Source organism: Lonchura striata, chromosome 3 (assembly GCF_050655825.1).
Source record: "Lonchura striata isolate lonStrDom1 chromosome 3, ASM5065582v1, whole genome shotgun sequence".
NCBI lineage: Eukaryota > Metazoa > Chordata > Aves > Passeriformes > Estrildidae > Lonchura > Lonchura striata.
This window is the reverse complement of record NC_140705.1, coordinates 63,967,172-63,986,444: the sequence shown is the minus strand read 5'-3', so window position 1 is coordinate 63,986,444 and position 19,273 is coordinate 63,967,172. Positions and strand designations below refer to the sequence as shown.

At 40.8% G+C, this 19,273-nt stretch overlaps 1 protein-coding gene across 8 annotated transcripts in view; it reads left to right on the top strand.

The window, feature by feature from the left end:
* Window positions 1-18,165, top strand: part of PDE7B (phosphodiesterase 7B) — a 167,755-nt gene extending 149,590 nt beyond the window's left edge. For all 8 annotated transcript variants that reach the window (XM_085576733.1, XM_085576732.1, XM_085576731.1 and 5 more), the window contains 5 exons: window positions 5,947-6,038; window positions 7,064-7,208; window positions 9,167-9,263; window positions 13,137-13,217; window positions 13,747-18,165. In XM_085576733.1, the coding sequence (XP_085432859.1) occupies window positions 5,947-6,038; window positions 7,064-7,208; window positions 9,167-9,263; window positions 13,137-13,217; window positions 13,747-13,964 (633 nt within the window). In that variant the 3' untranslated portion in view covers window positions 13,965-18,165. The remainder of the gene's footprint in view (window positions 1-5,946; window positions 6,039-7,063; window positions 7,209-9,166; window positions 9,264-13,136; window positions 13,218-13,746) is intronic.
* Window positions 18,166-19,273: the final 1,108 nt, after the last annotated feature.

The window sequence follows — 19,273 nt, the reverse complement described above, 5'->3', positions numbered from 1 at the left end:
TAAGCCAGATCAGTTGTCTGGGCTGTTTCTGCTGTAGATCATGTGGGGTGAGCAACTGTGGGTAGGACAGTTAAAATCATGACAGGAAGATCTCATCTTCTCACTGAAAGAGTGAGCAGATAAGCAGCAGGCATGCTCTAAATTGGTGTTGCATTAAAGGAAACCTTTGCTTCATGTGGCTGTAGTAAAATTAAACACTTAATGAGCACTGCATAAAAAAAGAGAAGAGAGATGAAACCAAAGGAAAAGTCACAGACATTTACAGTAACATTCCTCGAGATACAAAGAAAGAACTTCAAGGAAGCCACTAGGTCACACCACAGGCTGTCTAGACCAGTATCCTGTTTCTAAGAGCAGCCATTAAAAGATCTCAGAGAGAAACATAAGTCTGGGATAAGTACAGAGTTGTCCTTCACCTAGTATACATCCTTTCAGCTCTGGCAAGCAGTAATAGAAAACTTCCTGAAACAAAGACACAGACTCTCTTGTTCAATAACCAGCAGTGAACCCATGCTGCCTGATTTTTGTGGTCCTTTTTGAATATATTTGAGATTTTGGCCTATGGCAATCATTGTAGTTTTGTATTTTATATAAAACTGCCCTATGAGTATAATCTCCACACACATGTATATGTTGTTATTATATATGCACATCTCTCTATTCTTTGCATTGTACTTATAGATACAATGTTCCAGAGCAATTTGCTGCCAGAGCAAATCTTAATTTTGATTGCACTAACCATAATTCACAGGTAGTAAATGGAGTTAGCAGTGATTTTTAGCTTTTAGAATCACAGACTCATAAAGACCTCTAATATCATCATATCCAACCCAACTGTTCACCCAGCGCCAGATCCAGACACCTCTTAAACATCTCCAGAAATGGTGACTCCACCACCTCCCTGGGCAACCTATTTCAATGCCTGACCACCCTAACAGTGACAATTTTTTGCTACTATCTAAACTGAATCTCTCCTGTCTTAGTCCCGTGTCTTAGTTTAAGGCCATTCCCTCTGGTCATCTCACTGCAGGCACAGCAGGAGGGACTCTACAGCCTCATTTCAGGTGGGTGCAGGGAGCAATCAGGTCCCCCCTGAGCCACCTTATCTCTGGCAAGCACCCCCAGCTCCCTCAGCCACTCCTTGTAAGACAAGTTCTCTGCACCTTTCATGAGTCTTGTTGCCCTTCTCTGGACATGTTCTAGCACCTCGGTGTCCTTTTTAAAGTGAGAGGCCACGAACTGGACACAGCATTCGAGGTGTGGCCTCACCCAGTGCCGAGTACAGAGGGACAGTCACTGCCCTGGCCCTGCTGGCCACACTATTCCTGATTCAGGCCAGGATGCCATTGGTCTGCTTGGCCACCTGGGCACACACAGAATCATGTTCAGTCAGCTGTCAGCCAGCACTCCCACTGGGCTGCTTTGGAAGAGTCAATTTCAGCCTTCTTGGAGGTTGTCAGAAACAGAATATCCTGCATTAAAAATTAACCTACCCGAAGAAGAATCACGAATAGCTACATACATGTACTTAGCAAATTGAGAGATTGCTGTGATGTGCTTACCACTTGATAAGAGAGTCTCTCTTTTTCTACCCTACACAAGTGATGTTTGGGTTTTCCCATAAGAAGTGGATTGTGTAATGGTGCAACTGCCCTGCCCTCAGACATGGGAATGGGCTGGACTGTGGGAGCCCCAGCCAAGGCACAGTTATGCTCAAACATTGAAAATGTGACTGGCCTCATCATAAGCTGATCGAGCTGATTATGTCATACCCATATGTTTCTAGTCCAGTCTTTTCTAAACGTCAGGCCAGCTGAGTGAGGAGGGAAAAAAGCCAGGGGCCTAAGCTGCAGTACTTTGGGAATGGTTAAGGATGTTTTGAAGAGGAGTGAGTAGAGCCATTCCACAAAATCCCTTGTCTTTTGAAAAGGTACAAACAATTCCTTCGCAAATTAATAGTGGCAAACAGTACTTTATAATTAGGTTGAAAAATCAGGCTAATCTGAAAGACATACAGCTAAAAAAATCTTATCTTAGAGAAGTGGTTTCTGCTGAGGTACTTGGGTTTGAATATACTTACAAATGTTGGTTAGAAAAGGCAGTGACAAAGCAGAAAAGTGCAATCTTTCAACAGCAAATGAGATCTGAAGTACCCTACTTAAGGACATTCACTGGCAAGTTTGAGTTATTTTAACTGAAAATGATCCCACATTGTTTCCAAAGATCTTAGTAGTATACAGTAAATGGATGCCAGTAAAAATAACTCCTGGAAAAAAGTTTTGCTGAAAACATTTATAGTCAAAAATTTAGATTTAGTGAATAGTTTTTAAAACATGTACTTTAACATGTGCTTGAAACTGAAACAAAGTTCTTAGGTTTTTGTTTTTTAAGTACCACAGCCACAGAACTGCTGGGATTAATCAGCAAAAGGATCAAATGAAAGTAAGTTTTAACAGAGCTGGCAATCATCTGTCATTAAGACACTGGACTTATCCATGTATGGCATTTCTATGCTTTTAAATGTCTCTTTGACATTTAAATTAAAACTTTACATTTACATTTAGAAGAAAAAGGTTTGTAAAATTAGGTAGGTCAGTTCTTGACAAAGATGTAAAGCGTTTGACAGCTTCTGAAGTGTGTATGTAAGAAGAGTAATATTTCAGGAAGACATCACCAAGGACTTCAGAGCTTTCAGTATTTATTTTCAAACTAAATTCTATATTTTATGATGCAAGACACTTTGCTTTGTAATCTGTAGGGTAATTTTCTAAGGTCTGTTGCACATGATTGCATGCACCATAATTTTCTACAAAGATAAAAGCAATTCATTGAAATCTTCAGCATTACAAGGACAGTTGAGAGCATAGAAGATAACTCTAGTGGTCTGGAGGTCACTTAGTTTTATGTGAGGAGCACAACAGCATTCCTTGTAATGTGATGCAGACTTTGCTTCTGATTTGTATTGTCTGGCTTTTAAATGAAGGGTAGAAGTTTAGAAGTGTGGATAGATCACGTACAACATCTGTAGTACAAAACAAATTGCAGAAAACCATGAAAGGATGCTTTACAACTTTAATGTAGGTAAGCTGGAAATAGGAAAGTACATTTGGGGCATCAGTAAAAACAGTTCTCTTATGCAGTCTTCCTTAAAAGCAACACTTACAAGTGTAATTTTTGACTATTTAACATCATGCAGTTAAACCAACTGCTCAATGATTATGGATAGAAGAGATTGAAAGAAATTCTGATCCCATTTGAATTAAAACTGAAGTTTGCTCTGCACATAGTTAGTAGCAAGTCTCCCTCTCTTCAAGTTACTGTTCTTTTTTCAATGTGTATGTTGAATGCAGTGGTTTGAATAGCTCAGACTAAGTAATGGATTGGAAATATTGTGGTAGCTTAAGAAAACAAACTGTCATAGTCCTGAAGTCTTTGTTATAGCAATCTAGTGGGATTGGGCTGTAAATGTGACAGAAGCTTCCTATAGTGCAGCCTTTAACTCAAAGCTGCACTACTCAGTTTTTTTAAAAAGCCAAAACAACACGTGAAGCAGAGCTGAGAGCCCCAGTCTGCAAGCCAGCACAGAGATTTTCCTGCATGGGTTGTCTCCCACCAGCCTAGGTGATCAGATGGCTCATGGCAATTAGTCTTAATAAAGCAGTAGTGTGTTCCTAGGGGGAATAGCTGACTCTACTAATTGCTGGCAGCCGCTTCAGGGATTCTGGCTCCTTACATTTAAGAGGAGAGTCATATGACTTCATGCTCAGTTGTTGCTTGTTAATGTGACCTTTCCTTTTCCCTCCCTGTAGTTTCAGCGTGGGAGACTAAACAGTGCAGTGGTGTCAATTTGAGGTTCCCCTTATAGCAGCAGGCAAAGAGCAGAAACTTTGAGAAGTGGAAATACTCTGAGATGACTACTTGAGTGTGCTTTTTCCTATGAGTAACTACTAATTGGATGCATCTCAGATGCCTCAGCCCTATTCTGGCTGGCCTTCAGTATGGCCAAGGAGCAGCTGTATCCATGGAGTGTAATTCCCTCTTTGAGGCAGGTGCTGCTGAAGCAGCTCCTCACAGCAAGTAAGGCTGCCAAGGTGGAAGGGATGTGGGGACACAGGGTGCTCCAAGGAGGATCTTCCTGGTTGCAGTGTTTCAAGGATGCAGTCAGGCCAGGGTCACAGGAAACTGTGCACACAGGCACTGTCATAAACAAGTGTAAGCCAAATAGGAATTGTCCAATTTAGTAGGAAAATGGCAGCCTGCGGCCTTAGGGTGACTCTTGGGACCCAGTATTCAGCTCTGCGACTTGGTAGGTGAAAAAAAAAAAACCAAAAATTTGTTATTATGGCCTATTACATTATCTTATTTTTCTTGGTCAGAGTGTAGGGTTGCAAAAGTCCATCCTGATGTATTTAGGCAAAAGGAGAAAAGGGATATTTAAGTTGGCAAATTAACAGAATTCCTGTCAAAAGTAATTTCTGTATTGCATAACTGATGTTGTGATCTGAGTCCATCATCTCTTCCTAAGAAAAGGAATTGGTTTTTACATGGTTTGAAAGTTTTGGATTTGGTTCTCCTTTGGTTTTTTCCCCCAGAATCTGTGATTTCTGTAAGGTAAACAAACAGACAAACCCAGAGAAATGCCAAAGCAACATTGTTTCTTTGAATTCGGAAGCAGCAAAAAGCACTGCGTGAAGTACTGTGATAGGAAGTCAATCCAATTTTTACTCTCACCTTTGTACTAGGCAAGATGATCAAAATACAAATTAGATCTTGGTTATGCAGTGTTTAGTTTTTTAGTAGTCATTAGATAAGACAGGACTACAGAGGAAGAGGGGGAAGACTTAGGCAGAAAATACTGCTCAGTCCCTCTTGGAAGAGTGGAAGCTGCACATCATGTCCCACGGGAAAGGCACTACCATGGCAAAACCTCTGAGCTGTGGGAGGGACTGTGTGTGAGGGAGCTAGAGGTGGACAGTGGCTGGAGAGAGGGATTCTGACTCTACTTTCCCAGCTGGCAGTGACAAGGTGGAGTTCTTGTTCTGCTGCCTGCTTAAAAGGTTTGCTTGTGTTTTGTTTCGTTTTTCTTATCCAGTGCTCATCTACTGCAAAAGCTGTGAACTGCCCAAAACAGGGAACAGATGATTTCTGAACAAGTGACCTTTCTGAGGCATTTTGTGGTAGAAAGTACTCTGTGAACTAAACAAGTGATGATGGAAAAATGCCCTGTGTCAGGATAGCAATTTCAAGTCGTCAGATATAAGATACCAAATTTGTTGTAATTTACTGACAACCTAGAAAGTTCGTTTTTGTCTTCCCAGCAGTTTTTTTCTGACCTAACTTTAGTTCCACTTAGTTGAAAACAAGGAAACAAAGAGTCAAAATTTGTTGCAGACTAAGTTGCTGAAGCCTGCGAATGCTCAGCAGTACTGCTATTCCTCTTGCTTCCACTGAACAGCTGCAGGCAGCTTCCAGTTCCCTGACTAAAAGAGAAATTTGGCAGTTTAGTTTTCTTTTTATTGTCTGCTCTGCATTCCAACTGTAGATGTTGAAAAGTCAGCCTAGAATCAGTAGGAGGTAAAAATACACTTTTGCACTCCTGCTTGAATTTAGTTGTTAATAAATCTGCTAGAAAGCAAATTACCTCCTACTCAGATGAGATTAGCTCCTCTGTTCACAGCAGGAGTCAAAAATTGCAGAACAACAGGCCTCTAGGGCTGACCTTAGCTAAGAAACCCAAAAGCACAAGGTCCTTAACTGGAAATCCTTAACTTAGAAATCTAGACCAATTACTCTAAATCAACTGTGGCGGAAAAGCACACATTTTAGGCTCATGTTGCAGCATGTCCAACCAGCTCTGGGTATCATGTGACATGGCAAATCCCTGTGTGTACCTGTACCATGGATACCATCCTAATCCTTGCGTTTGCTGGTGTTATTGCTCCCCAGAACGTGTCGGTGCTGGAGAACCACCACTGGCGCTCTACCATAGGCATGCTTCGAGAGTCACGGCTGCTCGCCCACCTGCCCAAGGAGGTCACGTAAGTGTCCACCAGACTCACTGAAACTAGGCCATGGCCTCCTTCTCCCTTCCTAAAAGCACACTGGCAAAGAGGCCCAGGCCTCAGAATAGGCTTAACTTCCTGCCCCTTCTCGGTGCCACTGTGAAATCATGAGACAAAGTTACGCAGCAGAAGTATTTTTTAAGACCTACCCACTTCTGCAGCACAGGAATGGCCACTCTCCACACCAGGAACACAGGGAGTCCCAGAAAGAGTGGGCTTGTTCAGATGGATTGTTGGCATTTTTCATCTTCCATAGCCCCAACCAAATATGGAACGAATTAGTGATTAAAAACAGGACATTGAAGGAGTTGGTCAAGGAGCTTCAAGACTGCTCTGGACTTCCACATGTCACTGAGGGAATGTGGTTCAGGCTTTATGGATAAAGCAAAAAATGAGCAGCCACATGAGCACCTTGGCCAAGTTGCTGCTAGCTTTTTACTTGTGTTAGTCCCACCAATGATGGGAGATTGAGACAGTGAACAGACTGCAGTAATACATTTTAAGTCACAGGGGACCCTACCAAGAATATAAACAAGTTACCTGGAAGTGGTAAGCTCTATATCCCTCCAGAAATTCTTTGCATCAGACCAACAACTTTAAAGGACTTCAGTCTAGACCTTCACAACTTTGACTGCAACTTCAAAGTTGCAGTATTTGCTGTTCAGCTCTGAACAGCTGAACATGAGCATTTTTCTTGATGCAACATGCTGTTGTTTCAGGGTGGGTTTTTTTGTACTTTCCTAGCACTTTTCAGAAATTTTCAGAACAGCCTGTGCCAACAAGCATCTTTCTTCAACATTATCTATTCTTCTTGAACCCATTTGGGCAGGTAGAACAGTTGTACCCCACAAAACCTAGCAGAGACTGACCAAACATACCAGACTGGGTCCGTAAAGAAGGAGGAAGCTTTATGCCAGCTCCAGTGATCCAAAGTAGGTTGTTTTGAGCTCTTAATGTTGAATGAGTCCATGATTAAAGGGGCTTATTTACCTTCATTGCAGACAGGACATTGAGCAGCAGTTGGGCTCCCTGATCTTGGCAACAGACATCAATAGGCAGAATGAATTTTTGATCCGTCTGAAATCTCATCTTGACAATCAGGATTTGAGGCTGGAGGATGCACAAGACAGACATTTCATGCTTCAGGTAACTTTTTGTTTGTTTGTTTGTTTTTATTAATTTTTCAGGTCACAGTATTTCCTAGTATATGTTAAGAGTAGTATATTATAGCATGTGTGGATATCAGCCTCTCCTTACCTATTACCATAAACACTTCCCTTCTGCCACCTTCTGGCACATCAGGCAAGCATAAGGTACTCCTAGTATTTCCTTATGTAATTTCCTTGAGTTAAAAAGCTGTGAATGCAATAGGTACAGGAGAGTGTCAAATGCTAAGGAATGGAGATAAGCTAGATTATTTTATTTCCAAAACACTGCTTCTCTTGCCAGATAATGCTTCAGTTATAGTGTGTCTCTCTCTTCTGGCAAATGTCATTCCACTGGTGTTATTTTCTAGCACTGTGCAGGAGAGCTCCCTTGTTGGTGTTCTTTCCAGGACACCCTGACATCAAGTCCTGTTCCTGTGATGGATGCTCAGAAACTGCCTCTGCAAAGACAGTTGTTGCTATGGCAGCAGATGCTTCTCTAGTGCATCTGCCAGCTAATGAAAAACCCCATGCTTTATTCAAAAATCAAATAGGTTCATACTGGTTCTTCAGCTAAACAGCAGTCATTACCAGACTCTTCAGAATAAACCTCTATCTATTAATGCATTATTGTGATTAACATAGCTACATATACTTCCTTCTTTGGAGAAATTACATTAATTTCATTCCTAAATACATAAAGAAGTTGAAGTAATCGTTTTCATTTATAAAACAAACATCTACATATTTTCCTTCCATCAGTGTCATGGAAAAGGTGACAGCTGCCAGGAAAGAAGTACTGATCTGTTCATTCTTCCACCTCCAGCAGTATGGGAAATGTAGTAGCTTCTCACCTGTTCTGGCTGAAACACAGTCTTCTGTCAGATTCCTGCATAGACTGTGCAGGACAGGGTGATAGGTTGACCATATTTCTGGACAGATAAGGCAATAAGGTTGTGCAAATACCAAAAGCAGCTCTCAGCTATGGGAAAAAAAAAAAGGTTTCTTATGCACTAGGCAGTAAGATTTACTTTTCTGGTGGATTAGTTATGGAAGAAGAAAAGAAAAAGATCAAGAACTCTTGATTGATTGGAGTAAGCTAAAGAATGTTTGAAAGGTTCTTGCAGTAGACAATAACATTAAGGCTAATCAGCTTAATCCAAAGAGAAAAGTGAGTTGGAGATTCCCTCTGCTGATTGACAGGTCTGAACTCTTAGAGGAAATACTTACGTTTTCTTCCCGGGTGCCAGAATGACTTCTGACTCCTGTCAGACAGAATGACTGTGTTCAGTCTGTGAAGAAACAAGGCACGTGATATTTTGTTCCAAGGCAGTAAGACAGGCAGACTATTACATGGTTTACTTTTCTGAAGTAGTTACTCGGTTTTAAAAACCTTTTCCCCTGTACTCATTCTCCTACAAAGCACTTAAAAGTACTAGTTAACTAAGTGAAACCAGGCCAGGGGCAGTGTGGAGAGCCCTGTGCTTAGCTTTGTAAACAAAAATATGCAGACATTAAGATGAAGTGTAATTGAAGTGAAATGCAAGGTCACTCACTGAGACCGCAGAGAAATCATGCCCAAATACACCAGCTTGGCTCTTCCCTTCCTTGTCATCAGCCATGGATGCTGAGCCAGGCAGTCAGCAGGAGCCAGCCTGAGGCTTTTGTTGGCTTATTTCTTCCAAGGAATATCCAAAACACTTAGCAGCCTTGGAATTTGGTCCTGCTCTTTTTCTCACTATGGTAAAGTGGAGGCTGAATGAAAGTTTTGTTTGCAGCTTAAATAAATTTTCTTTCCTCAAAGGGCACATTTGGGTGAGGCTGAGTCCCTGAAAGGTAATCTTAACCCTTCCTGGCATTGCTGGTGGGGCCTGGGAGTTCCCTGACTGCAGATTTACTACTGAAGCTCTGCTAAAGAGTAACTTCCTGTCTCAATACTACTTTTCTTCTTGCTTTCAGATTGCACTCAAGTGTGCTGACATTTGCAACCCTTGCCGGGTCTGGGATCTGAGCAAGCAGTGGAGTGAACGGGTCTGCGAAGAGTTTTACCGGCAAGGTCAGCCCCTTCCACTCACTTCAGCCCCCTTTCACCCCAGCTTTCCATGGTTTCTGAGGTAGCACTGAAATGCCCCTTGAAGAATGAACTCTTTAGAGATGTGCTGCCTCACTGGAAAAGTGGGAAGGGGTAGAAGAGTAGCGTTTCTCTGCTCCGGTACCAGCATCAGGCAGGAGGGAGGGTTTTGCCGTGCCTCAGCACTTGAGTTCAGCTGAAAAGCCCGTGGCTGGGTTCTTCTCTGAGACCCTCCAGTCACCACGAGCATTTCTGAGCTGGAATGGTGCTGGCGCCACACTGCCGCAGAATCCTAGCATTGTGTTTTGTCTCGCTTTTCAGGCTCTCACTACAACTCTGATGGAAGCCTTACCCTCACTGTTTCCCAAATATGACACATTCTTCTGCCTGCAAGTGCAGAGAAAGGGTTCAAACACACTTCCCAGCATGCTGTTGAAAAGGCCAAAGCAGGCAAGCCAAACCTCAGCTAGAACCTACTGCAAATGTTTTCAGACCCCTGCAGAGAGCACAGTCACGCAGGGGTTTTTTTTTGAAACACGGTAATTACACCATTTGGCTCTATCTGCATAGGCAAGGTCATGCTGTGCTACAGCACAGGGTGCAGCAGAGTTTAATCACTGCTAAATTCTTTGTTCAGAGCATCCTGCGAGTTGAAGGCAAGTGGAAGAGCACGCAATGAAGTTCTTAGCTCATTTAACATTCTGCACTACAAAATAAAGCCACATCTGAGCTGGTACCTAGTACAGTTGGTCTTTAACAAGGACAAACCAGTCAGCAAATTAATTTTCAGCCTGTGTTGGTTTAAGCTGGTGAAATCTCTTTGATGCCTTTGAAGCAGCATAAGCGTCTTGCCCAATGCAGGTTTAGTTAATCAGATGTGTATGAGGTATAATCAGCAGACAGCTCAGGAGGTGCAGTACGTCACCTTTAGTGTATTGGGGCACCATGCTGAGAAAGACAGCTCAACTCTTACAAATGTAAGCTCTTCCCACTGCTCTCAAGATTTGTTCATCTACCATCTAAACCATATGTCTGAAAGGAGATACCTGAATACATGAGACTAGTTAGAAGCATCACACGGAGAAAAGGAGAATTTTATGTGAAACAATTATACAAAAGCTGATTATCACTAGTGGCTGTATAATCCTGTTAAGGGGTACAATACCCCCAGTATTAAATAGCATGCGTTTAGATACCATTATCACTTTAAAGTGTTTTTGTAGACCTCTCTGCCCCTTTACACACAATGATGGAGCTTGAAGGTACTTTTCAGCACTAAGTGTAACATTTGGAAACCATAAGGTCTCATGTTTTGATTTTTAACTATAGATGAGACAGATAATATGACAGTTAGTGCTTTGATTAATCTACCTTCTGGAACAAAGTTTTAACATTTTTTAAATAGAACATTTCTAAGGCCATTTTAATAGAGACTCAGATCCTGATCTTCCAGTGATCTGGTGCATCTATACTAAATGTTAATAAATAAAATATACAATCCAGGTACATTTCAGGGAGCATTTGACACCTACAGCAGCTCCTAACAAAACTCTACTAGAAAAATACTCTAATTTATTTTCAGATCTTTTAAAAGTCAGCACAGCTAGGAACACAGAGTAAGTAATAAAACTTGATTTGTATACATGAAACTGGAAGTAGTAAGAGAAAGCTTTCAAGAAAATGGCCAATGTTGAAGAAGCATTAATTATCAGTTTCTCTGATAAGGTTTTAAAATTTCTTGGAAAGTTTTCCCTAGCATAAAAGTTCTCAGGAACTAATTCATGCAGCTCCTTTTACAGTAACTTGAAACAAAAAAAAATTGACCATCATTTTAAGTATTTATCGCGCAAAAGCAAATCTTATAAATCTTTGTCAATTACTTAATTGACTTCTAAAAGACAAGAAGATGTGGATATACTTTGAGCCCGACAGGTCAACCATTTTCTACCCAGAACACCTACAGAGGGGATATTACTGGAGTTAGAAACTTTCTTTTAGTCAAACATTTTTGGAGGGGTAGATGAGAAGAAGACAGATTGCACATTTGGAAACATAAGAAACTGTTATTGTGTTTCAGTTTTGCTAAATTGTTCCTTTTCGTTGTTCATGAAGCTAAAAATGTTTTCCTCATACTTTTTAAGTACTCAATTAGAACAGAAGATACTCTGTTCACATTTAAGAAGTGATTCCATGCTGCAAAGGGAAGAAAGGCAAGGCTTAGAAATGCGCAGTGTTTTATATGGGGCTATAGAACCTGAGTAGCACAACAGCAAAAACTGTTCATGGGGAGAAGAGAGCTTTTAAACAAAAACAGTGGATATAAAGCAAAGTGTTTCTTTATGGGTTGAATACAGCATTTTGTCTAAACTAGCATGTCTTCTTATAGGAAAGAATTTCCTAACCAGCCCTCACTATATCCTTATTAATAAATCAGATGGACAAAATATTATTGTGTGAGGGGAAGTGGCACATCTTAGCTTGCACACAGTTAACTCTCTCTTCCCTTCCATACTGTAGGCAGGAAAGGTCCTGTACCTCTTGCAGTAACCAGGATTGTACACTGGCAGAGAAGGCTAATAATCACAAAGGATGAACATGTTGCACTCACAGAGAGTGTTTGTTTTAAGAAAACCCCTACACCCAAAACTTAACTCAGAGCAATCTTTGCATAAAGTAATTGCAGGCATAGGGAAGACAGTCTCTCCAGCAGAAAAAGTGACTGTTGTCTTACATGGCAGTGAGCAAATTACACACTCTGAGATGTTTTTTCTGCTGAATTCTTAAATCCAGCATAATCATTGTTATTACCTTCAACTCCATAAAAAACATCTCCTGCCATTACTATGTACAGAAGCCTGTCCTGTGTGACTATTTCCGCAGGAATAATTTCTGCTGACTGTTTATTTGACACTGAGCGTCTTCTCAGTGTCAAATCTGGTCAATTCTGCATCAGGAGCAATCTGAGGTGACATCTGGAGTGAGCAGATCCCCCAGCCAGGTTTTTCTTCCAACAATTTGAAACAGTCCCCAGGGCTGGTCACAGGAGCTGCCTGCAGGAACCTTGAGGGCAGTCCTGGATTTGGAACTAGAGACCTCCTGGTCCAGTTAGTCAAATACTCTGCTATGAAGGTGGCTAGGAGTTCAGCCAACTACTTTGCTGTCTCAAATCAGTCCTGTGCAGCTGCCTCTTTGAGAACATCCTGGATGACCCAGGAAATAAATACGCTCAGTGCAGGAGCAAAGACATAGCTTGATACCCAGCTATTGCACAGTAATAAGACAGACTTTCATCTTTTTTCCACATTTATAATTTGACCTCCATAACTCTTGATACTTGAAACATTGCTGGAGTCCATGCTTTGGTCCTTACTAGTTTGTCAGTGCAGCCACAGCTGTGGGCTGCCAGGCTCCAACACTCTTCCCTTTATCAGCCACTTCCACAAGAACACACTAGCAATTTCCACTACAGTACTACTGTAAAGCTAAAATTGATACGCTGCAATTTTCTGGTAGGAAGTGATCTGAAAAATGAGTAAATGAACTAGAATATCTTAAAACCTTTCACATAAGAGAATCTATTTGAAAAATTAAGGTCCTCAGAACACTTACATGCTCAGATTTAATGTTCATCTAAAAGTCATCTTTTCTTAGATTTTTCTTTGTATGGAAAATGGGTTTCTCTGGTACCTAGAAGGAAGTCCAGAAAACGAAGGTATTCAGACATTTACCATGGTCATCATTGGTAGAAGATTTTCTACCAATTCCTCACACAGTTGCAGACAACTGTAAGAGTGTGGCATAGGTATGGAGAAGAGATAAAAGTGACAGAAAAATAATTTTTTTCCCTTTTTTTGGTAGGTGATCTGGAACAAAAATTTGATCTGGAAATAAGCCCCCTTTGTAATCAGCAAAAGGATACAGTACCAAGCATCCAGATTGGTAAGTATTAGTTTCATTCTCTTCATGTTTATCTCACTATGGCAGAAGCTCTAAGAGAAACTTTTATTCAGGACATGCCCCACTCCAATCCAGTTGTTTTAACAATAAGAGCTGTATATCCTGTAAGAGTTAAAAAATATGTTTTATATTAAAATGCTTGAAAAGAAATCTATTTAAGCCAAATGTTCAACAGAAAGACAAAGGAGTCTTTGCATAGGGGGAAAATACCCACAGGAAAAAATTGCAGCCAGTGTTGAACACTGGTGACTTTGTCTGAAATCTCCTTAAAGGGTTGCTGACAGTCACAGAGTTTACTGTGACACACACAGCTAAAGCCATATCTTGTCATGTATGCTGGTCAAAAGCTCTGCATTTCAAAAGGAATTGATGTCTGTTTGAGAGTTTGTTGTTATTTCTCATCAGGGCTTTTGCCACTTACCTTGCTCTTTGCTTTTGAGGCACTCAGTGGGGCAGTGCACTTGTGGAATTAACTTGTTGCTCACCAGCTGTCCCTTGTGTATTTCTCCAGGGTTCATGACGTACATCGTTGAGCCACTCTTTGAGAGGTGGGCCCAGTTTACAGGCAACACTCCCCTATCTGAAAACATGCTAAACCATCTCAGGAGGAACAAGGCCAAGTGGAGAAGTTTGCTGCACAAGCAACACAGCAGTAGTAGGAGCAATGACCACTCAGGCCAAGTGACTGGCAGCCAGGAACAGACTTTAAATGAAGAAGAGACTCCTTAGTGGCAGCTTTGCACTTTTCCTTCTAGCACTGCTATCTCCGTCTTGGTCACAGCAGCAAAAAAGGTCCCAGGGAGCAGGAGCCTGTTGTCAACACCGTGCAAAGGCAAGAAATGGCAAAGCTCTAAGGGTCCTCATGAACATGCCCATGGTTCTGCTGGGTTTCTTTTTGATCTTCACGCTCCTCTCCCCTCTCTCCATTCTGCGCATGCCTGATGCCATTAGTCGCTCCTGATCCCAAACTGCCCCATTGCGGAGTCCCAGTCAGCAGCCACGAAGCCAGGCCAGTTCCAGCTGCCGTGAAGCAGGGAGGATTGCTGAGAGAACAGGGGCACAGAGAGGCACTCTTGGTGATCTCTTCATTTACCACAGGTCATATTGTGACACGTGTATATAGGCCCACAGTGCCACACCCTTTCTAGGCTGGCAGCTGGGCTGCACATTAAACCACCAGCATCTCCAGCATCCAGAGGACATGGACCGAGTGGGACGGTGCTCGCAGAGGGCAGAGAGTTGGGTTGTTTTAGTAGTTAAAAACCTTTTTAACTTTTGTATTCTGTGCACTAAACAAAAGATCTATAAACCTTGGACTGAAGTTACTCTCCATATACACACCTCCAGTGTAACAACGCTTGTTTTGGTAATCATTTTTATGCCACTTTGGATAAAAGGCATCTTTCATTGCAAGGAGCAGTATTCCCTCGCAGCCGAAAGGGATGGTGTAGTACAGTCTAAACCTTTGAAACACAAACAGATCTATCTTTTGAGTACTGTTTCAAGTTACCTGTTTATATTCATATGTGTACATTTTCTGTAAATAGAAAGCGCTACTGATTCCCATGCCAAAATACTGGAGTACTGTGGGATGATTGCTACCTGTAAAAACATTGGCACTGTGAACAGAATACTGTTAGTTTTAATACAAGAGAAAGCATTTGTAAATATGGTATAGAGTTTATTAATATACACCATTGTGGATAAAAGCCTTAACTTCTAGCATCCTTCATCTTCTGATAGCTGCCAAAATCATACAATTACAAGATATGATTCTGAACTGCCTTTCCACTACCCGAGATGTATCAAAGGTCATTAAGGAATGAAGTCTGCAGGATAACTTCTTGAAAACTTCAAACACATTCCATATGGGTCCGTGTTGTTAATCCATGGCACCTTGCACACTCGGTCTAGGCAAATGTTTCACCGAGCCTCAAGTTTTAAGTTCAAAAAAAAAACCCCAGGCCCCACAGCAACGCCACATGATTTGACAGTTCAGCACGATTACCATTTATTCAAATGTGTGAATTTTTACTAAATAGCTTAGTCATCTACAAAGCACGGCATTAGTTCTGGAGTTCAGTTTTCTTGAGAGATGTTGCAGTGTAGCTGATTTTTTCCCCACATTCCCTTCTTAGATAGTCAGCATCAAAATGCATTTGTATTTTTCTTTAATTAAAATAATTCTTCAACTTACTTTTAGATTAGTCTCAGTCAATGAAGGAAAAAAATGTGTTGTAGTCAGACTACTAAAAAGCTTATCATAATGGCTGAAGAAGTTTCTATGATCTCATGTTTGTGAAAGATACTTGGCCTTAACTATGCCGTAAACAACCTCAGTTCAGAAAGTCTTTATTAAACTTTACTTAAGCTTCCACCATTTCAGTGAGATTGTATTCTCAGACACTACTGCATTGCACCAAAGGGATTGTCCCCTGCTCCTCTGCCCCCAGAAAGAATAACTCCATTCAGGTGAAGTACAGCGTTGTTGTGAACTCCCTGTACATCAGATCTGTATGGCTGCTTTCCAAAACAATGAGGTATGGCCACATAGTCGCATTTGGATAGTCACATTGAGATGTGAAGACATTGAAGAGGCCAACAAAGAAAGAGCTTTTTAAGTTGGTTTTTGAGAAACATGAGAAAGATGTTTACTCACAGAAGTGCAAGGGAAAATATAAAACATTTTTCTCAGTTATGGGGGATATTGACTTGATGAGAAAAAGTTCATGCTCATAAGGTGATTAATGTGTTTAGAGGAAAATAAAAAGCATGAGTTTAGTGAAGGATTATTTACTTCTAATTATTTGTATGTATCTTCAGAGAAAAGAGGCTGAATCCCAGTGAAGTAAAAAGGGCAAAAAACGCAGTGAGCACACAAAGCACTCCACAGTGTTCTTCTGCCTCTCCACTGTTATGTAAGGTACAACCAGTAGAAAACCTCCTTCCTCCCACTAATTTAAACAAGATTCATATAATAGAAGGACCACAGCAAGCAAAGGGCACTCAGGAGAGTTTTAGAATTAAATTGTTTCTAACTACGGGACATCAATGTCTTCTTAAGCACATGAGGGTGGTGCAGGTGGAAGCACCACCACTTTGCAGCTTTTTAGGTGTACCTTTCCTCTGACAGATGTAGGACAATTATTAGGACATTACATGAGCAATGTAATGCGCTGCTTAGAAGCACTTAAGTCCATTCAAAAGAATGTAATTTTCCATGTTTTATCTCTTTACTAAGAAATTGAAGCCCTTTACCATTTAGTTCAAAGAATTTTTTAAAATGTTCTGAAATTTAGTTAAACCCAGTGTCTAGCAACATAAAAAGGGCTTGACAGAAACATTGTCGAGCTGTTTCTGAAGAGCTTCCAGAAAATCGGTCCAATAGGAAAGCTTAGGTACAAATCAGATTCTGTTACAGCCACATTAAACCCAAGCCCCCTTTTCTACAAGTGGAACCTACAGGTTCCATTACAAGTTTGCTCTTACCATGTTAGAACTTTCCAACTTTAAAAAGCTTTTCTGAAAATTTTCAGGCTGTGGGGGATTTTGGTGCACTGAACATACCAGTTAGATTTCAAACACCTTGTCTAATGAAGCAGTGCTTGAAAGAGGTTCAGGGTGGCCCCAGCAACATTTCTGTACTTGTGAGCCAAGCCCATTACGCAGGTTTGGGCCTGGGCCAGTTTGCCTCAGGTGTTCCAGACAGAAGTGCTCAGAAAGGTTAGGCTCTGGCAGCAGATGCCCAGCAGCCAGGTTCCCTGGGGTCTGTAATGCAAAATGCAACCATCTGATTTCCCGTAGAAACCCCAGCTGGTACCAGCCAATCCAACAGCACAGCCAGTGTTTAGCACATGCACTTGTGACATGTGTGGTGTTCTCTGGTTTGGAGGGCATTTCTGCACTGGGGTTTCTCCCCATTCTGCCAACAGGCTGCTGATGCACAGAATAGAAAAGCTATGCAGATAACACAGATTTTGCTGGTGTCAGCCCTATCAACCACTTTACAGAAGGCCCTTGTAAATTATTTTTCCTTCCCACTTTTCATTGGGCCAGTGCAGCTGAAAGATTTTGAAGTTTTCAAACAGAGTTAAGGTTTTCATCTATAGAAAGAGGAAAAAAGCTGTTGAAAGCGGGATGTTGAAATGTTTTTATGCCCCAAAAACGAGATTAAAATCTAGCTCCTCTAAAGGAAGATTTCATACCTTTTAAGAGGCAAAATTCTGTATAACTAACAATGGTAAGTGATAATAAGTGAAAATCTTAGGCTGGCTAAAATAATGCATACATATGCATTGCCATTACGTAAAGATTTTACCTACCTTTGTGTTTGTAAGTGTCAGTGGTTCAGCCACCAGTCAAATGGGGAATAAAAGGACAATTGACAACATGTACCTTTGAAATACAAGGAACAAATACAGGAGCAGCTGAGATTAAATAGAGTTGAGGGAGGAAAAAGGAAGAAAAACCAAACACATGATCTGCAGTCGAGTCTAACCTAATCTACAACACAGGTCAATTAGTTTTGTATAAACTTGCTTTTCATGAAGAAAACCAAAACCTCCCCAATCATTAATGAGAAAGCTGTAAATGAGATAAGGCTGTTGTTACACTGCATAGTGATCTCACCAGCTTTTGCAATCCAGGGTTTAAATTTCTGCTAGAAATTTCCATCAAATTAGACAGAGAAGGCACACTCAGCCCTTCCAAATGAATTCTCCTCACAAAGGAAAAACTCAAGTAGTCATCTTTTTATTTTCAGGTACCAGCCAGGGTACCAGCCATAATTTATTGCCTTATATTTTAAGTCACTCATCTGAGTTGTCCATAAGGTATACCCATTCCCCTCCTGATGTCAACATGACCCCCATGGCCCACAAAAATCAATAATTAAATTGGTATTAAAACCCTGCAAATCCAAAAAAAAAAACCACCCAAAAATACGACACAAGCTACATGCCATGAATATGTATTCAAATTACTTTGATTGGTGCAAACTGATGCTCTTTGTTTCTATAATCCATCCTATATTTTAGGTACATAAACTTTTAAGTGCAGACCATAAGCTTGACTTGGATGTAAAATATATTCTGCTTATCTTTGAATTCAAGATTGTATATGTCATGTTTATTGTAAAGCATTTTATATATACATAGTCACATATCTTATACAACTCTATGGGCCAAACACTGGTCCCCCCAACTTCACTGGGACCAAGAATCAGCCCCCATATGTGCGTATATATGCCATATGCATCATTCTGAAAGGAAGCACTAGATTGTGTGAAAATGCTGTGACTGCTATGCAGTGATGCCAAGAGAATTAACTGTATCTTTTTTAACATACTGCTGTAAGTATTCATCATGTCAAAGAATGACAGCTAATAAAAAAAAAACAAAACATGAAGTGTTCCAAGTTCTTTGGTAAAGCCAGTTGATTGAAGGATCTCCTTTGTTTGCAGAAGACATTCTGGTTTGACAAGGCAGCAAAAATCCCACTGCATCCAATCTCTCTCTGCCTCTCTTTTCTACCAACAGAATAATCACTTTCCTAGTGTGCTGTTTCTAAGAACTTTTCTCTAAATTTCCCCCTAGACTTGCTGTATGCATATAAATGGAGTTCCCAGCAAGGAAAGCATTTCCATGTAATTTTCCTAAGCATGCAGTAGAAGGATTTTCAAACCCAAGGAAGATGTTTCCCTGGTTAAGTATTTAAAGGAGAGTTAGTTTTCCTTAAACTATTGTTTCAGTTCCAGTAATGAGTTCTCCTTAGAATCATTGGTCAGTTTTAATCTCCATTTTCTCATTTCTGTTTCAGACTGTGTTCTTTATATGTGCAACATGACATAAGCTTTTGAAGTTTAATTGAAAATATAAGTATTGATGTTCTACACTGACAAGTATTTCTAAGTGAGAAATACTTGTCATCACTGATGGGTATCACTGCAGGGACTCCTTGACTCTGACACATTTCTAAAACCAGAATTCATCTGTACCTCAAAGTGTTCAGCAAAAATACATAGTTCGTGCCATGCAAAT